Below are 19,114 nucleotides of genomic sequence, written 5' to 3'. Positions count from 1 at the left end.
AGTATCTGGCTTCTAGAAGGAATTAGATGCTAAGACAACGTTTGGGAATCGTTGTCTACTTGAAGAACTATCCAAGTGAAAAGTATTGCTTTCTGGTACTGAAGTTTTAGGGTTTACAGGTAGAGAATTTCCCCAGGATTTCTCTATCAGTGTTTCTCTTAGAAAACTATAAATAGAAGTAAATAAGGAATATTCTAATAACGTCATATACAACTTAGTTCAGATTGTGAAATAATGGGGATTTAGAGGATCTTAAGCAATTTGCACTCTTTCTACCTAGTCACAAATAGATATTTCTCATTCTAGTAGAAATATATTTTTTACTAATTTACTAAAATTATCATCAGAATCATCTGAAATTGGAATTTAAATGACCAATCTTTAAGATCGATGAGGGTTTTTTTAGAATAATGAGTGTACTGAAAATTCAGTAAATGTCCTTTTTTTCTGCAATTCCATCATGCAGGATTGTGAATCTCTTTCAGAGAAGCAGAGGATTAAAACTGAGATATCAAAATTAGAAATTCTCTTATATGTAATTCTCAGAAGAATAAGACATAATTTGATGAACAAAATTTAATTATCTGTACAAAGTTATTATAAATCTTGTAAGGAGAATCAGTTTAAGTGCTAATTCTACTAAATTTCTGAGTGTTTTTCCTCCTGGTGACTTGTTAACAGCAGTAAAGATTCTTCAAGACAAACACCTGCTTATTTTACTTGTGCTGGTCCATTATCTTTGTGTTATTCCTTGAGTTTGCATTCCTTTAAATTACAGCTTCTGTCATTAAAATCTAGTAAACAATTGTGTTGATAGTAGTCCTACTAGAAAAGAGAAGCCAACTTGCTCTAACAAGGATGACTGTGAGTTTTCCAAACTTAAAGAGTTTAATATTTTATATTCTGAAACAAACAAACAAAAACAGCAACAACAACAACAACAAACCCCACAAAATTTGCACAGAAGTATTGCAGAATTAAGCTCCAAAACCAACACATCATTTCTTTAAGTAGAATATTTATTCCTAAGGACAGATTGCTAGAATGAAAGTTTGCACGTCTGTAAGCAAGACACAAACCTTTTGTCAAGTTCCCATTTTCCTGCCTTTTTTAGACATTTTGCACTTTCCAATAGACTTTTGCCATTTCTTTGTGGCAGCACCTTGCTTATGAAGCTGTTCTCACAAAACCAGTTTAGGTGGCTTAAAAATGTGGTCATTGTTGAGTTGTTAAGCAAGTCTTCATGAATCAAAAATGTTACTTATTTTTTAGTTTTCATGTGTTTTGCATCATGCTATCAGCCAGTCATCTAACCAGCCATGAGCTAGAACATAGCAGCATAATATTAATTTAGAGTTTGTTTTCCCAAGGAAAAGGTGGTGTTTTGCAGAGCTCCCGGAACATGCCTTTCTCCTTAATCCAAAATAACAAATTAAAATTTCCTATTTATTATTTTCTCACATAACCTCCCCCCTCCCCTGAACATCTTGCTTATTTCTGGAGAAGAAGTTTCTTATTAAAATGTATTCAGTTATAGAGTTAAAGGATGAGGTGCAAATTTCATCTTGCTGTACAACTGAAATACTTGAAGTATCAGAGCTGTTACTTTCAAAAGTATTGAGATCTGTTTCTGTTTTTCCTGAACAATATCATGATTTGAGTAAGAAATCTCAACCAGAAGGCATTCAAAGGCATTAATTCAAACTATGACATTAAAAATAGTCATTTCAGTAGCATTCCATATGTTTCTAACTCTCTCCGCTAGATTGTCTTTTTAACTGGCTTTGGCTACATTTATGTCGACATTGCCCATCAGTGTGGAACAATAGTCATAACGCTGGCCCCAGAAGGAAGAGCGGGACCCGTCGAGATCAACCTCAACAGGTATATAAAGCGCATAAAAGATGATAGAAAGCATGACCAAACAGTGCCAAGAGGTCAGTCAACTTTCGAAGTGTTAACTGACCTGTGAACTTGGGCTTAACTCTTTGTTTTGTTTAATACTGCACCATGCTCTGTGGCCTATGTTTAGACCATATGTTATGCTTTGTATATCACAGTTAAAAAAAGGACAGTCTGACATCAAAAGTCATGTTACTATAGGGTAAACACTAGATGTCTGATACAAAAAGAAGTCCTGAGTTGTTCACTAAAAAAATACATTTTCCATCATAATTAATTTTGAGTGTGTTTAAATACATTCAAATACAGTTTTAAATACATTTAGCCAGGTCTTGCCATCTGTAATTGTACAAGCTCCCACTGAAGTTGGTAGGAAGCTTGATGTGCAAGGACGGTAGAAATAGTCTTACAGTCAGTAACTAACTGTACTTGATTATAACACTCTTCTTCAGAAGACTTCCCCACTTCATAACACACTGCAACCCAGAGCTCAGCTCCATTCAAGTGCAATTATAACACTACATATTTCTAAGATGCAGAATGGCCTTCAGCAATGCTGTTACAATTAGAGTGGAATTTGTTGTACTTTTTTTATTTGCACTGTAATTAAATATTAATCCCCAAGAAACTGGTCATCAGCACTACATAACAGCCCACTTGCTAGTTAAACTTGGCAATGGGCTGTTAACGCTGGAGGGGAGAGGCCCTCAGCGCCATCAGTAGAAATATGCTGCGGTGGCTCCATTGGAGGACACTCACTGCATGTGGTATGAAATGAGTTATGCATAAGAGTAACCTTCAGTAGTGGCTCCCAGAAAACATAACACCTGAGGCTGTATGTGAATTATCAGACAATTGTATTTGTTGTCTGCTTTAATATCTGGCTCTGTTGTGAATCTAATAAGGAATTACTGTGTATATACTGACATTCATGTCCAAACTATGCTGTTAATTGATAAGAAAGATAAAGAAACGTGGCATAAATGTGTAATATCCCCTTTCTTAGAAGACCTCCTGGGTGGCACCCACTGTGGTGATTAAGGCTGCCAGGTCCCATTAACATTAATGAGACCTGCACAATGAGTTTCCCAGGTATTATAGAGAACATCTCTCCCAATAGCTTTTTGGGAAAGCAATATACCAGGTGAACTCAAAATAGTAACAAAACTTCTTTTCCCTCCTGTCTAGAAGTCAAGAGCAGACCCTGTCACTGAAAATGTTCATCAGTCAGTTAAGTCTTGCTGCGTTTGATGATATTACAAACCACAAAGTCTCATCTGAACTTCTGCGTCTCACAGCAGACAATGTTTTCATCCACATGGCCCCGGCCACCAGCTACCTGAGACCCCTGTCACAGGAGTTCCAACAGGATGCCATGGAAGGCCTCCCACAATTTCATAGTCTCCAAGTGTATTGTGAAGACTTGCAACTGGACAATCAGTTGTACAGCAAATCCAATTTCCATTTTGCAGTCCTGCTGTGCCAAGGAGAGAAAAATGAGGCCGTGCAGTGGTCCAGAGTGAACAACCTCATTGTTTGTAACAAAGATTTGGAAAGCTATAAGGAAAACTGCTTTATAAAACTCTGCATTGCTTTTTCCAAGGAAGATAATTTCATGTTTCATTTGAATGACCTCAATTTTGAGCTCAAGCCAGCTAGACTGTATGTGGAAGACACCTTTGTTTACTACATTAAGACTTTGTTTGACACATATCTTCCAGAAAACAAAACTGCTTGTCAATCCATGAATGCTTCAGATACTACCCTGATACTGCCTGAACAAGTGAGAGAGCATGCAAGAGCTTTAGTCAAGCCAGTGAAGTTAAGAAAATTAACCATACAACCTGTTAATCTCCTTGTCAGTATTCATGCTTCATTGAAACTGTATATAGCCTCAGATCACACACCTCTCTCCTTCTCTGTGTTTGAGCGAGGACCCATCTTCACCACTGCCAGGCAACTGGTCCATGCCTTGGCCATGCATTATGCTGCTGGAGCACTTTTCAGAGCAGGTCAGTACTTTTCCATAAGATGTAGTATTTTTATTAGGTACCGGGATTCTATGATTGTCTCTCAAGCTGAATAGCCTAGATGTTAGCCATGCAATTATTGTTTTCCTCAAACACTGTTTGATAATGATATTTTCAGACACCTTTCATGTCCCGCCAGATGGTAGAAGGGAAATAAAATGGCTGAAGAGACACCAGTGAAGATTTGTAAAGTTGTGCTAAACATTAGCCAGCCGCTTGAAAGCTTTACGAAACCCTGAAGACAGCATAAAAATGTATTCTAGCTGGCTTAGGTTTTGTCATTTTATATTATAGCACTAGTCACAACCAACCCACATTCCTCACATAAACTCCCCAAAACTACATTTAATCAAATTATTCAGTGTTGCATTCAGAAGTAAATTATAGCCCTGAATGCTGTTTTGTTGGTAAAACTCCTTTTGGCTACAGTTTATGATTAGGAATCTGTCTTTCTTCATACAGCCTTCATGCTAAACTGGCACACAGATGTTTGTTGTCCTTTGATCCAACATCTATGAAGTTTGCCGTTACTAACTTTTTTCCATATAGGATCAATAGTGAGCAATTAGTCTATTAGGTTAGCAGGTACATTCTGTTTCCCATAAATATTAATTTAGAGATAATGAAGTTTGGTCTCTGCTCTATTTTTGTGTGAAACAGAATTTGTACCTGAAGCAGGAGGAAGCTCCTCCGTGATCACACACAAGTAACATACTCCACACTGAAACATGGGATTTGTTTCCCTGCAATATTAATGGTCAGATTTTCTGAAATTCTGATGCTTGCATTTGTGCTGCAACCTGATTTCTGTGCACAGTTTCCAAAATCGTACACATGTATTTCAGGTATTTATAAATAGAGAGATGCTGATCTGGTCTTTCCCTGCATGCATACCTGACTTGCATAGCTGATTATAGCAACTGTTGTGCTATAGCACAGTTGTGCACCAGAACATTGTGCCTCAATTCATTATTTTCTTTTTACTTTTTCTTTTTACTACTTGTATGGATTTGTTTTATAGTCAAATTTCGTAGTACCAAATGGGAGATCTAGTTTCTTGCTAACTAAGAGTGAAACCGTGGCCAAATACAGTTCAGTGTGAATGTTTCTACCCACAACCGGCTGAGAGTGGTGATACAAGTGGTGATAGACTGCAGCAGGAAATTGGGGTTATACGGGCTTTTCATCTGCAACATCCCAGGTGACGCACACATGCTGGTTCGAGATTCCTGAGCCGGGTCTCAGTCTTTCCTCCTGTGCTACCCCTGCACCGTGCAGAAGTGCACAGGCCACCCCTTGCTCAGCGCTCTCATGATGTAGCTGAAATAAAGCAAGTTTAAATATTAAGAAAGGAGGTTTGCTTTGCTGGAATTTCTCTTCAGGAAAATACATAAGCATATATTTAGTTATAATACTACCTAAATCCCACTCAAAGCACTAAAACTAAGGTATGTTTTTTGAAAGGGGTTACCATGATTAAAATGACAAGTTGTGTTGATTAATGTTTGCTTGGGCAAAGAAGGTGCTTTGTTTTGAAGAGTCTGTAACACTTGTCAAAAGGCTGATTGTGTCAACAAAGTTAAAAAGGAGGAAAACCTTTATATGGTCTGCCAGCCCTGAGTCCTTTCCTCACCATCAGATGAGTTACACTTCTTGGATTGGTCTCTTGTGAAAGAGGACCTCACTGTCCTGCATTTTCACCACATTAATCTGCAAAAAACCCCAGGTTGTTTGACCCTGTTCTTCTCACTATGTTCCTATGCATAAATCTCCGTAGCATCTGCACAAATAGTCTTCCCATACAGCTATGCCTTATGCTCCAAGCAGATTATAATCTCATTTTGCCCTTAGCTGTGTGCAAGACCACTGCTGCCCTGTGAGAGCGGGCAGGATTTGGCCCAAAGCCTCCAGAGCCTCCAATCAGGCTGCCCCAGATGTTGTAAAGGAGCGGCCAGAATCCACGTCTTGTAAGCAATGAATGGGACTGGAGAGCGCTGCCCAAATATACTGATCAGCAATGCTCATCTCAAATTAGCAAAACTTGCAATGGAAATCTCCCATCTTTTTCTAATTAAGTTGGCTTCTATTTAAAAATTAATAAAATTCTATTTCAAACTATTACTGGTATCAGCCAGATCTAACTCTGTAGTTGCCTATAAAGAAAATGCAGTGGCTCTCTGCTAATATAGTCATAATTATTTTGTATTAGCAGATAAAATTACTAAGCGTACTTTGGGAAATGGTACCTGACATGATACTATATTTCTGCAAGGTAAAATATGAATTGTGAATTGAGGGAATATTCCTGATTCATCATTTCCTATTCCTGACTTACTCCCACACCTTCCTCCTTGGGTTAGGTGGTCCATGCCAGCAGTGAGGGCCCGTCAGCTTTGCTCTGAGCACTGGCCAAGGAGGGTCCCCCTTGCTGCAGGTTGCGTGTTCCTCCTGTGTGCTCTCCAAGGGTGAGCGTGCTCCTTCCAGAGTTGCCCAAAACTGACAGGCCAGGGCCAGACAGCAACAGCCTGACCCTGGGATACCAGGCAACCCCTCAGCTTTGTGTTTAACTGTTTTCGTTCCTGATTTTAATCCAGTTTTCATTCTTGAACATGCTGGCTGGCCAAAGAGGTGAGTAGAGTTGAAGTCTCTCATGTCCCAGCCTGGCGGTGCCTGCAGGGCAGCAAGGCGTTAATCCACGGTGTCATGCAGCTCACTTTCTGTTACCTCAACCAATCCAATCACCGCGTCAGGACAAGGAATGCCAAGGACATCTGGGGAAAAAAAAAAAAAAATCTGTCTGTTTGTAAGGGATTATTGAAACATTATTGATCAGAAAAAGCAGAAGGAGCATCTCTTCCATCTGCACACGGCTCCCCGCCCCTCCAGCTTTTCATCACTTCACACAGTGGCACAGATAATTTGTTAAAAATACTACAGCAAGGGAGCCGCAGGCCCAGCCTGGAGCGCCGGCTTCCCCCGGTCCCCGGCAGGGAAGGGCTGCCAGGGAGCGCTGCTTTCCAGGGCAGGCACCGCGGGGCCGCAGCCCTCGTCTCCGCTCTGCTCGTCACAGTGCCAGCAGTGCTTATTTTTTGTTTTCATAGTTCGTCCCACCCTCTCCCTTATGTCCACTCTGATTCCCACTTTTTGTACTACGGATACTGGAGTTCTCAACCTGCCAGGGCTGAAATGTGGGACAGATTCAACAAGAATAATAGATTTTCCGGGAGCTTAGAATGATAGTATGTGATTAATTCATTTCATATGAGTAACATTTTCTCTTCTGTTCAGTTTCATGATTCAGCCTTCCACAGGAGTGACTGGGAGGGGTTACTAGAAAACAAGAAAAGCATCTGGATAGCAGGAGTTTGTGGTGACGAGATGGGAATGAGGAGGGCAGCACAGATCAAGGGCCCTCAGCAGGAGAGCAGGAGGCCAATCTGTCTGTCTTTCAGTGTCTTGTGCTGCTCTGACAGTGCCAGTTGAAATTCATGATACCAGGGCTCAAAGACCAGGCAGTTCCTATTTAATGTTTATTGCCATTTCTGAATCGCTCTCTCCGGGCTGCCAAAAAAAAAGTTATGCGGCACTATTTCCCTAATAAATCTGCTGCCAACCAGCCTGAGAAAGAGAAGACCTGCAAACAGCTTTCCAGCAACAGATTGCTGCACACTCAGCCATCCAGCAAACTGCTGGCAACCCTGCGTTTATATAGGAAACCAGATCCGCAGATACCTCTCCTGGGATATGCATAAGGAATACTCCCCTATGAGTAACCTAATCAGCATGTAGATGTCATTGCTGTTTACACAACTGTACTGAGCAAAAGACATTTGTCTGGCTTTCACTGCACTCGGAAAGAAAATGATCAGCTTAGAAGGGTTGGGGTGGATTTAAAATAACTTCTTAAGCACTTGTCAAAAATCTGCATCCCCTTTCCTAACACTCCATCAAGCAATTGACCTCCACACTCCCGTAAAGCAGTACATTGTATCAGTGTAAACTCCCTGTCACAATCCTATCACATAAGGATGTGAAATCACAACGCTGCCTTATAGCATCTAAAACCGACCCAGCGATCTGAACTTGCAGTCCCGTTCGTCCATAGCCGTGAGGCTCCAGCATCCGCCTCCCTAGCACACTTTTAACAGAAATACGGGAAGCTCCTGGAAGGAAGTCATTCTAAAGCTATTTGTGAGTTTGCCAAAAGGATTTCTTTGATTTACGAAGTATGAAGGATTGCCATTTCTGAATTCATAGTGGATGAGTTATTTCCCGTGTTTTGCTCAAAGGAAGTTCATAATGCAATGAATTCTAGTGTGAAAAAGAGAATTAAGGAATAACCTTTTCACAACTGCTGCTTCTGCAGTTTTTGCAGCGGTAACATGTGTCTTGTTTCTCCACACAGGCTGGGTTGTCGGATCGTTGGAAATTCTTGGAAGCCCGGCTAGTCTGGTGAGAAGCATAGGGAACGGCATAGCCGATTTCTTCAGGCTCCCCTATGAAGGGCTGACCAGAGGCCCGGGAGCATTTGTCAGTGGAGTTTCCAGAGGAACAACATCGTTTGTAAAACACATTTCCAAAGGTAGAGCTTTCACTTTGTTGCTCCAACTACTGCTTTGTTGTCATGCGTTGTTAAAGGATGTGTTAAAGTTTTAAACAATATTGCTTGCAGCTTTGTTTGGCTTGCTAGGCTGCAGTGAAATGTTGGGAGGGTAACAAAGCTCACATATAACATCTTATGTATTAAACAGATCACCAGTTAACTACAGTGCATAAGAATGTTTCAGAAACTTCAGAATTTTAAACCTCCCAGTGGGAAATGGAGATCGGCTCAGCCAGTATTTCATGTGATAACTGCATTAAAGGTGTTCTGCACTTCTGCTAACCATCAGAAATTCTACACTCTGTCGCCTCATCATATTTATTATTTCTTTAAAAAAAAAAAAAAAGTAGATACAGTTGTCATAACTGTGCAAGTACGTGGATGGGTTTTGACAGCGGGGCTGGGCTGGCCTGGGAACCGGAGCAGCTCTGGTTTAGTGAAGCCTGTTCAAACAGTGCCATCGCGTGGCTCCAGCTGCCGGAGGGACCGTGGCCCGGCTGCCCCCACTCGCTGCTGCTCCAGGCTCCCTCTGACCGTCCTCCCGGCTCCTTCTGTAATTTATTTGTTTACCTTTACATCAGCCTCCCTCCGTTTAGGTTAGCCTTACAGAACTTTGGGAAGGGGGGAAGGATGTGCGGATGAGTTGCTGTTCCCACCGGCCAGGCAAACCTGGTGCAGGCTAATGTAAAAGGCGTGACATGGACCGTAGCAGCAGTGTGGTGATGCTTAGCAAATAGTAAAGCATGTTACACATGGGCAACTTTTCAGTTGACTTGCCGTTCTGCTTGTAAGCTCAGTATTGCAGTGAGACATAGAATGTCTCCGTGGTTTAAATTAAAGCATTTTAATTCAGACCCAAATGTATATCTCCATGTTTTAGGTACACTGACGTCAATTACCAATCTGGCAACAAGTCTTGCTCGGAATATGGATAGGCTGTCACTGGATGAGGAGCATTACAACAGACAAGAAGAATGGAGAAGGCAGCTTCCAGAGAGCCTGGGAGAAGGACTGAGACAGGGGCTTTCTCGTTTAGGCATTAGCCTTCTAGGTAATGTACTATTAAATATCAAGTTGAGTGATAACACTGTTTTCTGATCTGCTCACGTCTTTTCTACATGTGAGTTATAATTGCAAATTCTGTTTGTTTTGTTGTTTTCTTGTGAAATAGCTTCACAGTATGTATATGAGATACTGTTTCTTTTTATCAAGGTTTAATGACTTTTGTATATGCTTTTTGCTGATAAAATAATTGGAGATATAGAACAACTTTGTACTCTCTTTGTGAAATAATAGTTTCATTGGTACATGATGTATATCTGAGAAAAAAAGAATAATTCTGCACTGGGCAGGGTGACTTGTAACTAAGTCAGTCAGCACAAAGACGTCAGCACGCTGATGTTTACTTTCCAATGAGTTATAGGAATGCCTTCTGAACCTGCTTGTTTTTGCTGCAGCGTAGATATCAGAGATTCTTAGTTTTGTTTGGAAACCACTTGAACTTAGTGCAGATGTTAAGTAAGCTTTGATGAGGAATTCTGCTTTTACAAAGAGACCTAGAACATCCTGATTCCGTGTAATTGTGTTCATCAAGCAGTCAAGTGTTTCAGTTAAAAGTGGAGATTACTCTGGCCATTTCAAAATAGTACCTGAAAATTTGAAAAAATAACCCAGACTGGGAAATATCTCTGCAAGAAGTTTTGCAGTAAGGGGCTGGATTTTCTAGGTCACTTCTACTTGTCACACAGCAAAGGAATGCAGAACTGTATTGTTTGGCAGAGTTCCTCAGTACGTATTAAAGACTATGAATCCCTTAGAGATCAAAGTGACCAAAAGCAGTCCAGTGCAAAAGGTTAGAAGAGCTGAAGCTTGAAAGGATTTGTCCTCTTTCTAATCTTCAGTAGTGTACACAACTCCTAAATTTGCAACCGCAACCCTGAAAGCCCCAAAGAGGAAGTGGTAAAAATGTTACAAGTTTAGGTTAAGTTACTGGAAATTATTTTAAGCAATAACATTAGATGATGTGAAGCACTGTCATTTGATAATGCCTGTAAACCAGCAAGTGAATGTCCTGGGAGACATGTGTATAAAGGAGAAATTTCGTATATTCGTAGCTACTGTCCCAATAGTAAGCTGTTACCAGTTGTTGCAAATTGAAGGCAGTTCGGGGAAGGTTTTCTTTTTCCTTCTTATTTTATGGAGCTAAGGGCAGTCAGGTTGAGTAGCTGGATGAAAGATTATACTTTTAGAAGCACTGTGTGAGGCTGGGGTATGAGTGCTGGTGAAGTGGTTTGGTGATCTTGGCTCAGTTATTATTATAGTAAGACAGTGAGATAACACGGTGGCTAGTCCCTTCACCGGCACACCAGAGCCCTTCACAGCTAAAAGCATCAGCTGTACAGCCCAAACCAAAGAGCAAAACTTCGCAACTTTGGCTGTAACACGACAAAGTTTCTGCTCTCCAGGAAAGCCGGGAACTCATAACATGCCTGTACAAATACGCCGTGCCTGTATCTCCTTGCGTGTAAGGCTTCGGGTGTTTGCGGGAGTCTGCCTGGGTGAAAACAAAACTAAAAAGAAAGAGTGAGAATGTCAGTGTCCCTGATTTCCTAAGAAATCAGACTTCATTTTAGAAACTTAAAGCTTCATTTTAGTGTTTAAACAGTGCTTCTCCACAAGCTAGGATCTTGTTCCTGCTCCCGCTATTATTATTTAGAGATTCCTCCCTGATAAATACCTGTTTTTAGCACTGGAGGCAACAAAGCACCCAGATAAATAGCAACAGTTATTCTGCTGCTGGACTTGACAAGTACGGGACTTTTCACTGAGGAATCAGAAATATGCCAGTGAATTTTTATCAGGCATATTCTTTTTAATTTAAACCTGATTTTTAAAAAGCATGCGTTCTCTGTATAGACAGCAGCATTCTAGTAAATTGCACTGAGACCTAAATTATGAATAGACCGTGATTTCAATTTTTAAAAATGCATCAGAAAGCTGTTTCTATGCTGACCATTTAGTTTAAAGAATATTGTGGCTTCCCTCAAAATAAACAGTCGTAGTTGAAGGGAGGTACCACTGTGCTGCTTTCTTTCACCAGCACATTCAGAGTAAACATGAACATGCTCGCTCTAAAAATAACTCCAGGTTCTTCATACATAACGAAACAAAGCGGAGCTGCTATGTTATTTTCCTTCACAAGGATGAAGAGTTCAGATGAGCACAGGAATGAAGAGAGCGAGACTCTTTAAAGCCATAATTTCTGTCACTTTCTAATTGTAAAATTGAGAAGTGTGAAAAAGATTTCCAGGGTAGTCAAAGTACCATCCCATTTATAAAAGCCATCCGACTCATGCAAGCAGCTTAAAGAATTGCAAATGCGGATTTTGTGCCTCAGCACAGGCACCTAAGAGCCCTGAGGTCACCGATACCTTGTGGCAGCTACACAGAAAGAAGAGTTGCGTTTCTGATTTTTCTGAAAATCTGGCTCATGGTGGCCCTGATTCAGCAAAGCACTTAAGCACATGCTTAAGAGCTTTGCTGAATCAGGGCCAAAATCATGTACTCTCGTCTCCTCCTCGGTGCAAGTTGTTCCCTGTGGTACATTCTTAAGTGCTTTGTCCTGTCTCGTTTTAAATGACTCAAGTGCTGTCAGGGTGTTGTTTGATTTGATGTTATCTTTGGCCGGCTGTTGTCTTCTTTGCTAGTTTGGGGGAGACTTCTGGGTCATTTTAGTAACATGTGTGCGTGAAAAGAAACAAAAGCTTATGATAGGTGTGTTTTTTCTTTTATATGATTAGACAAAAATGCAGTGAAATCGTGTTTAAAATATTCAGGTGATGGGCAGTCCCCACCAAGGAGCTATCGTTCGCATTTTGTGTGACAGGTTCAAGTTTAAATAGTAGTTGATAACATGTAAAAGAGAATATTGAAACTATAGGTTCTATTTTCAGCTACTGGCCCTAGTGAAAAATAACATATTGAAGTAGCTCCCTTTAGGAAGCTGAGCATTTCTGAATAACTGAAAAGCCGACAACACTATTAGAAAAGACATTTTTCACAACAGCAAAAAGGGTTGGCATTTTAGTTACTCCTTCCTGCTTTTGGGTAAAGTCAACTGATAGTAATACTGCCGGACAGTGTCACTGTGCTGTTAGAGAGGGTAAAGCCTGCATTTCAGACACTCACATTTTTGTTACGGGGGGTGGTGGTTGTTCTTGCTGTGCAGCTATCCCTGAATCGGAGCCATTCTGTGCTTGCCTGGCTACAAGTGAGATACTAAGAGCCAGTGCTAATCCTGAAGACGTGTGCTATTCCATACACTGATTCTGCAAATATATTATTGCACGCCAGCAGGTGCTCTTTTCTTTTAGCTGTATTTTTATGTGATGTTTGCTGTGATGAGGCAAGGCTTTGGCTGTATTTTCCATGTGAAACACTTGTGGCAATCCTGAAGGACAACAGAGACAAGAAAAAGAAGTGAAATGGTTTCAGCTTGGCTAGTTTCCAGCGTCATGGCAAAGCAAGGCCAGTTTCTTCTGGTGGGGGATTCTTTGCAATTATTTCTTGGTCACAAGAATTTGTCACAAGCAACCCAGGCTTTGCTAAACTCTGTAACCTGTGCTATGGTCACCAAACATTGTCAGTCTGTGCACAAACCAGTTGCTGCCCATAATCAAATTCTTCTTGAAGTAATACAGTGATATACTTCAAACTATCTGAATTTTGTAGTTATCAAAGTATCTTTTTTATGGTTACTGAGCAACATGTATTAACCAGAGTGCACCCCAGCTGATGTTTAGCAGATGTCATGGTGTTGCTGGAACCTCTTTACATCCAGTAATGGAATAATATGTTTTTGTTTTGTTGCTTTCGTGTTTAATTTTATTGAGGTTTTCTTTATACATACATAATTTGTGTGTACATATGTGGGCATGCATATGAAATTGAACGCCTAGGGTAAGGAAGGAAAGCAAAATGGAGAATGGTTTTATTAAAATAATAATAAAATAGGCAAGGGGCATTACAGAGAAGGGAGAGGAACAGCAACAGGACACCATAGCTGTCTCTAGGATGTGAGAATGAGAGTGGGAAGGGAGGAGTGTGTGGTTCCATGCTCTGCTCCACTGATACCCAGCTGAAATCTGGGGAGAGAGACCTGGGTAAATCTGGCTAGCATGGTGCTCCTACCACTAAGTTTATGAAAGAAAGAAGCCACATGGACACCAGGGGACATCTGCTTGGCACAGTGTCTGGTGCTAGGAAATGCAATGAGCCTCACACATGTCACCATTATCTCACTGCTGTTGGGTTTTGAGGTCGCTCAGCCTTTGACCAGCTGGCACAGATCTGGCTTCCCCCATGCAAGGGTGGTAGGATCAGCCACTCCTTAATTAAAAGGAGTAAGGTTGTAGTTTATGTGATTTGCGGGCACAACCACAGCACATGAATGAGTTATGTCAGTGAGTTGCAATTTGAGATTACAAAGGGTGAGCAGACAGGGAAGAGGAGATCATTGGTTACATGTTTTGCCGGCAGAAAGACAGCACTTTTAGAAGGATTTGGCACGCAAAAATGCAATGGCTTCACAGACAAGTTCAGAGCGTGAATAAAATGGCAGAATAACAGAAAGTGTGGAAGTACTAAACAACTGGCTAATTAAGCTATATATTATTTGAGGTACTATATAAATAATCTTGTATAACACAGTCACAGCGGTTTCCATTTTGTTTCCTTGTCCTCTGGGCCTAATTCCAGCTGAGAAGTGCCTGGAGCATACCACGGGTCCTTTGGAGTAGGCTCTTATTTATTATTACCTTGTAACATTGCTCAAGTGTATTGCAGTAAATAATTTACTAGTGCTAGGACTTAGGTGGATTACATTTAATAAGGCAATAACTTCTGTTCTGAAAGTGCAGTTGCTGTGGATGACCTCGATAGATAGGGTGAAGGAGGTCACAGGGTAACATAACACTGTAACTTAGCAGAACACCACGGACTGTTTTATGCCTTCAAATGCATCACAATTGTACAAAAGAAAAGACTGGACAAACAATCCCAATTGTGTAATGTGGTGTTGGGGTATTATTTTAGTCAAGCAGCAGGAACAGCTGGTGCGTACTGACGAAACAGAATTCAATTGAAAATTGTATCATTTCCATGGCATGGCATTAAGGCGGCTTTGTGGTGCGAAGGGTGAACGTTCAGCTGCACACTTGGCTTCAGTGACTGAGCTCAATAAAAACTGGGTATCACATTAAAAATAGACCAGCGTTTTCTGGAGGAATAATATACAGTAAAGGACACACATACAGAAGTTGGAAGCAATCTCTCTAAGAGGAGAGGGAGTCATTTATGGGGGATGCAAGTTTCTTGAATTGCTGATGGATAGTATCCCAGGGGCAAGGATCTGGGGAAATGTGTGCTGCTTCTCATCCTCATCTTTTCTTTGGACAGAATACCAGTGTACATGTACGATATTAGTTCTTGTTGTTCAAAGTCAGCAACTTCTCCGTTTATCCACTAACGGTAACTAAAACCATCTGAAAGCCAGTTAGCTGCTAGCTGACTAGTGTGTGTCACGCTGGTAAACACATGGGGCCAAATACCTCAGCTGTGATTGTCCGAATCTGTGGAATTATGCCTGGATTTCCTTCCACACACAAAGCAGAATTTTCAAAGATGTCTGGGTTGCAGTAAAAATGCCTGGTTACCGGGGTGACACTCTGTCCTACTCCTTCAATAATTGTTTTATCTCGGTATTTGCAGCTGAAGCTGCAAACTGAGAGCTACCCGAGAGCCTGCGAACTTGCTTTTCACTGAGCAAAGAGCCTCCTCGGATCAGGCAGACCGTTTCCTAACTGATGTCACTTTGTCCGATCCTTGTACTCTTAGCGATTTCCAAATAGCTTATCTATCAAAATTACAATAACTGGAGATGTCTGTGGTTAAGTGGCTAGAGTAAACTCAAGATCAAAGAAATGTACCACCTCACATACCTGTTTACATTTAGGAAGATTTAAGTCGGAGTTCTCTGTTGATACTAAAAGCTGGGAAGGTCACAGTGTCACTTGTAAAAGTTTGACCCATGTGCATTAAAGTAAAATATGATCGTTTTCACAGAAAAGTAACAAAAAGTCTCAAAGTCTAATTCTGCTAATCTTAGCAATATATCAAAAGTTGCATTAGCTTATGAACATTTCTGGCAGTGGAAGAGAATATAAAAATGATCTATTGAATACAGGCAGTTTTTATTCTCATGAAGTCAATCTCAGGCTTATGTGAAAATCTCCTTTCCGTAACAGCTCGAGTCCTCTAAAACTGGTGGATTTTATTCCAAGCCCAGAATTTTAAGAATTGCTACACAGAATGAGCTAAACTCACTCAGCAAAAGCATTTTATGAAAGTACTTGAAAGATGAAAACTTGCTGTCAAGTGATCTCAATGGTTAAAAAAGTAAAAAGCATTAAAAAAAAAAAAAAAGCAAGTTGAGATTAAATTTAAACTGAAGCTAAAGTATTGTTTAGCTAATTGGTCATATGCTAAATAGCTGTATAAGAAGGGTGGTGTACAGTCTGTAATTCAAGCATCATTCAGCTCCAGTAGTAACACTTCCTCTTATTCTGGAGTATTAATCTCCACTAATTACTGGGGACTCTTGTTTTTTTCAGGTGCGATTGCTGGGATCGTGGATCAGCCGATGCAGAACTTCCAGCGAGTATCAGAGGCCCACGCTTCAGCTGGGCACAAAGCCAGAGGGGTCATCTCGGGTGTGGGGAAAGGAATCATGGGCGTCTTCACAAAGCCCATCGGAGGGGCAGCCGAGCTCGTCTCCCAGACAGGTTATGGTGAGTTTCTCTTTTTCCAGCGTTTCTGTTTAAATTTTAAAGTGCTCTTCAGATACAACCTGCTAAGTCTGCCTTACCCATCTCAGTAGCTGTGTGACTTAGAGAAAGATTTAGAAATGCCACCACTGAATAGTTATAAATGTTGTGCTCGTTTTCTTAAAAACCATCATGTTGTGCTTCTCTCTCGTATTGCCGATCAGTGTTGTACAGCCACAGAAACACAGAATGCAGAATGCATGAAGTAATTCTTGGAATACAGTAGAATTAGTTACAGAAACATGTGCTTACAAAAGAAGTTTTGACATGAAAGTATTAGAGCAACACTATATTCAATTAGAAGGTTATTTTGAGATTGCTGTTAGGGCAGGGAGAGAGCTATGCTGTCTCTACAAAAAGAGTTTTGTTTCTGGGAGAAAGAAGTGAGTCGTGTAGTGTGAGCATCCCCATTAAAATGGAGAGCTGGGAAAAGACAATCTTGGTTTTGGATATACGGGTAACCTTTTAACCACCAGAGGTGGGGTTTCCAGCTAGACTGAGCACTTTGTGGCAGTGGTGGTGACTCTCTTCAGATTGATGTGAATACTTATGGACGACCACAAACTGTGAAAGAAAAATATCAAAATACGCTAATTTATTTGCTTCCAGTATCAATAAATCAAAGTTGTTGGTCTGGATATATTAAGGGAGGTTGGGAGGGCAGTTGGAGAAGAAAAGCAGGGACACCTGTTGATACAAGGACAACGTGTCAAAAATTTTTCTCCACTAATTACACCAAACAAACCTTGAAGACTTAAGCCTTTAATCACTAGCAATATTTATGTCTGTGATTTGTAGATTAGAATACCAGTAGTTCTCCTAGGACTTAAGTTTAGGAGATTGTTTCCACACTTCCCATTACATTCAGAGCTCATTCCATGAAGCAACCTATTTAAAGGAATTTAATTATTACAATTCTTTCAAATAATTGCCTTATCTTGTTCGTATGAGTGTAAATAATAACTGTTCTTCTGAATTATGCGTCCCATAAGTGTAAAGCCTGTATCAGTAAAATCAGAAATGTTTGCCTGTTGTTAGCTGGCTGTTGGTTTTGCTGCCTGTGACATTTTTCTTTCTAGATTTAATTCTGCTGCAGTCTTTATCAAGAAACTTGTCACAGTAGAGGAACACTTTTCATGGTAGATACAGTATACAAGACATCATGTTTTCCATGAGCATGTGACAAAAAGAGTTAGCCAGGAAAAAACATAAAAACGGTATCAATAATAGCTGACAGTGCGTGAGAGGAAAACACAAAGTTCAAGTAACTCTTACCCACAACTGGATTGGAAGTGGGACCGTGCCTCTTGGGGGGACCAAGGGGTGGGGGACCACACAGAAGTAAACACATGTTCTCTCTCCATCTGTAAATAACATTTTCACTCACATAATGCTGAGAACCTCGGTAAGCCAACTGTTACAACTGGGATGCTGCTTTTAAGTATTACCATCAACATGTGTGCTAAAAATTAAAGGGTTTTTTTCAGCGCTGATGTTTTGTTTGAATTATTATCCATTGTGTAAAAAGGAATCTAAGTTATTGACACCCTTATGCAAAAATGCCTTTTGCTTCAATGGAATGCTTAATTAGACAAAAGAAAATTACTTTGTTTATTTAAAGAGTAGCTTTGCACTAAACCTTCTAACCCCAGTGCTTGCTGTGTAACCTATTTCCTGTCTGTCTTGTAAAAATTTGTAAGACTACTTAATTTGTGAATTTTTTTGCAACCCACTCATTCTTTCTGGTGCCCATAGCTCAAGTTTAAAAGTTTACAAGCCATCTAAAAGCATACATACTGTATCATCTTCAGCTTTGGATCGTCTGTTTAGAAACCCATTTAACTGCATCTTGTAGTCTCCATTCTGTGCTAGCACTAAGAAGAATCCACAATAAACCAGATGCCCCGGGAGATCTCATAAATGTGTATGGATCTGTGTCTAACAGCTGGATTAAGTAACTGAACATTCGAATACAGTATCTAAGAAAACGTGCCTTCTAATTTGTACCGATCATGACACGTATATGGAAGTATGTTAATATTAAGCAAGAATGTTAACAATGGTCTTGATTTTTTCTACATAAATCCTAAGTGATGTGTCCGATCCTTCTCTGAAATGATGGATCTCAGGAGCATTATGTTTCTCTTGATTGTGAGTGTATGTCTGAGTTTTAGAATAAGCAGTGGGGTTTTTTTTGTTTCTTGCTAACGCAAGATCACTGGGGTTAAGTGCACAACTCTTGCATTGTAATATTTAATGAATTATCTTGACTATAGCTTCCAAAGATGTGACATCATTTTGGATCTGCACTATTTTATGAACTGCTCAAAACAGATGACATCACTACAACATGTAACCGTTTTGTAGAAAACAACTACTAAAAATCTCAAATTCTCTTGCCGCAGGTATTTTGCACGGAGCTGGACTTTCTCAGCTTCCCAAGCAGCATTCTCATCCAAATGATCAACATGTTGAGCAGGCTCCAAATAGCCACGTCAAATATGTCTGGTAAAATTATTTAGACACTTGCTCATTTTTACATCCATGTTGTTTATTAATAGGTTTCTGGCCTGTGGTCAAGTTAACAGGCTGCTTCCCTAGGAGAGGCTGAGTTATGGCAGTTTGTTTGGGAACATTAAACACAAAGGTAGTGCATAGAAACCCAATCTGCAAATGATGGGCTGCTGATCTGCTTC

At 40.4% G+C, this 19,114-nt stretch overlaps 1 protein-coding gene across 5 annotated transcripts in view; it reads left to right on the top strand.

Annotated features, from left to right (window-relative positions):
• The window catches only part of VPS13B (vacuolar protein sorting 13 homolog B), a 445,653-nt gene that overhangs the window by 418,069 nt on the left and 8,470 nt on the right, over nucleotides 1-19,114 (top strand). For all 5 annotated transcript variants that reach the window (XM_080340706.1, XM_080340704.1, XM_080340705.1 and 2 more), the window contains 6 exons: nucleotides 1,766-1,884; nucleotides 3,091-3,914; nucleotides 8,338-8,514; nucleotides 9,416-9,586; nucleotides 16,206-16,382; nucleotides 18,824-18,926. In XM_080340706.1, the coding sequence (XP_080196832.1) occupies nucleotides 1,766-1,884; nucleotides 3,091-3,914; nucleotides 8,338-8,514; nucleotides 9,416-9,586; nucleotides 16,206-16,382; nucleotides 18,824-18,926 (1,571 nt within the window). The remainder of the gene's footprint in view (nucleotides 1-1,765; nucleotides 1,885-3,090; nucleotides 3,915-8,337; nucleotides 8,515-9,415; nucleotides 9,587-16,205; nucleotides 16,383-18,823; nucleotides 18,927-19,114) is intronic.

This window comes from Nesoenas mayeri (genome assembly GCF_963082525.1).
Source record: "Nesoenas mayeri genome assembly, chromosome: 2".
NCBI lineage: Eukaryota > Metazoa > Chordata > Aves > Columbiformes > Columbidae > Nesoenas > Nesoenas mayeri.
This window is presented reverse-complemented; position numbering and strand designations above follow the sequence as displayed.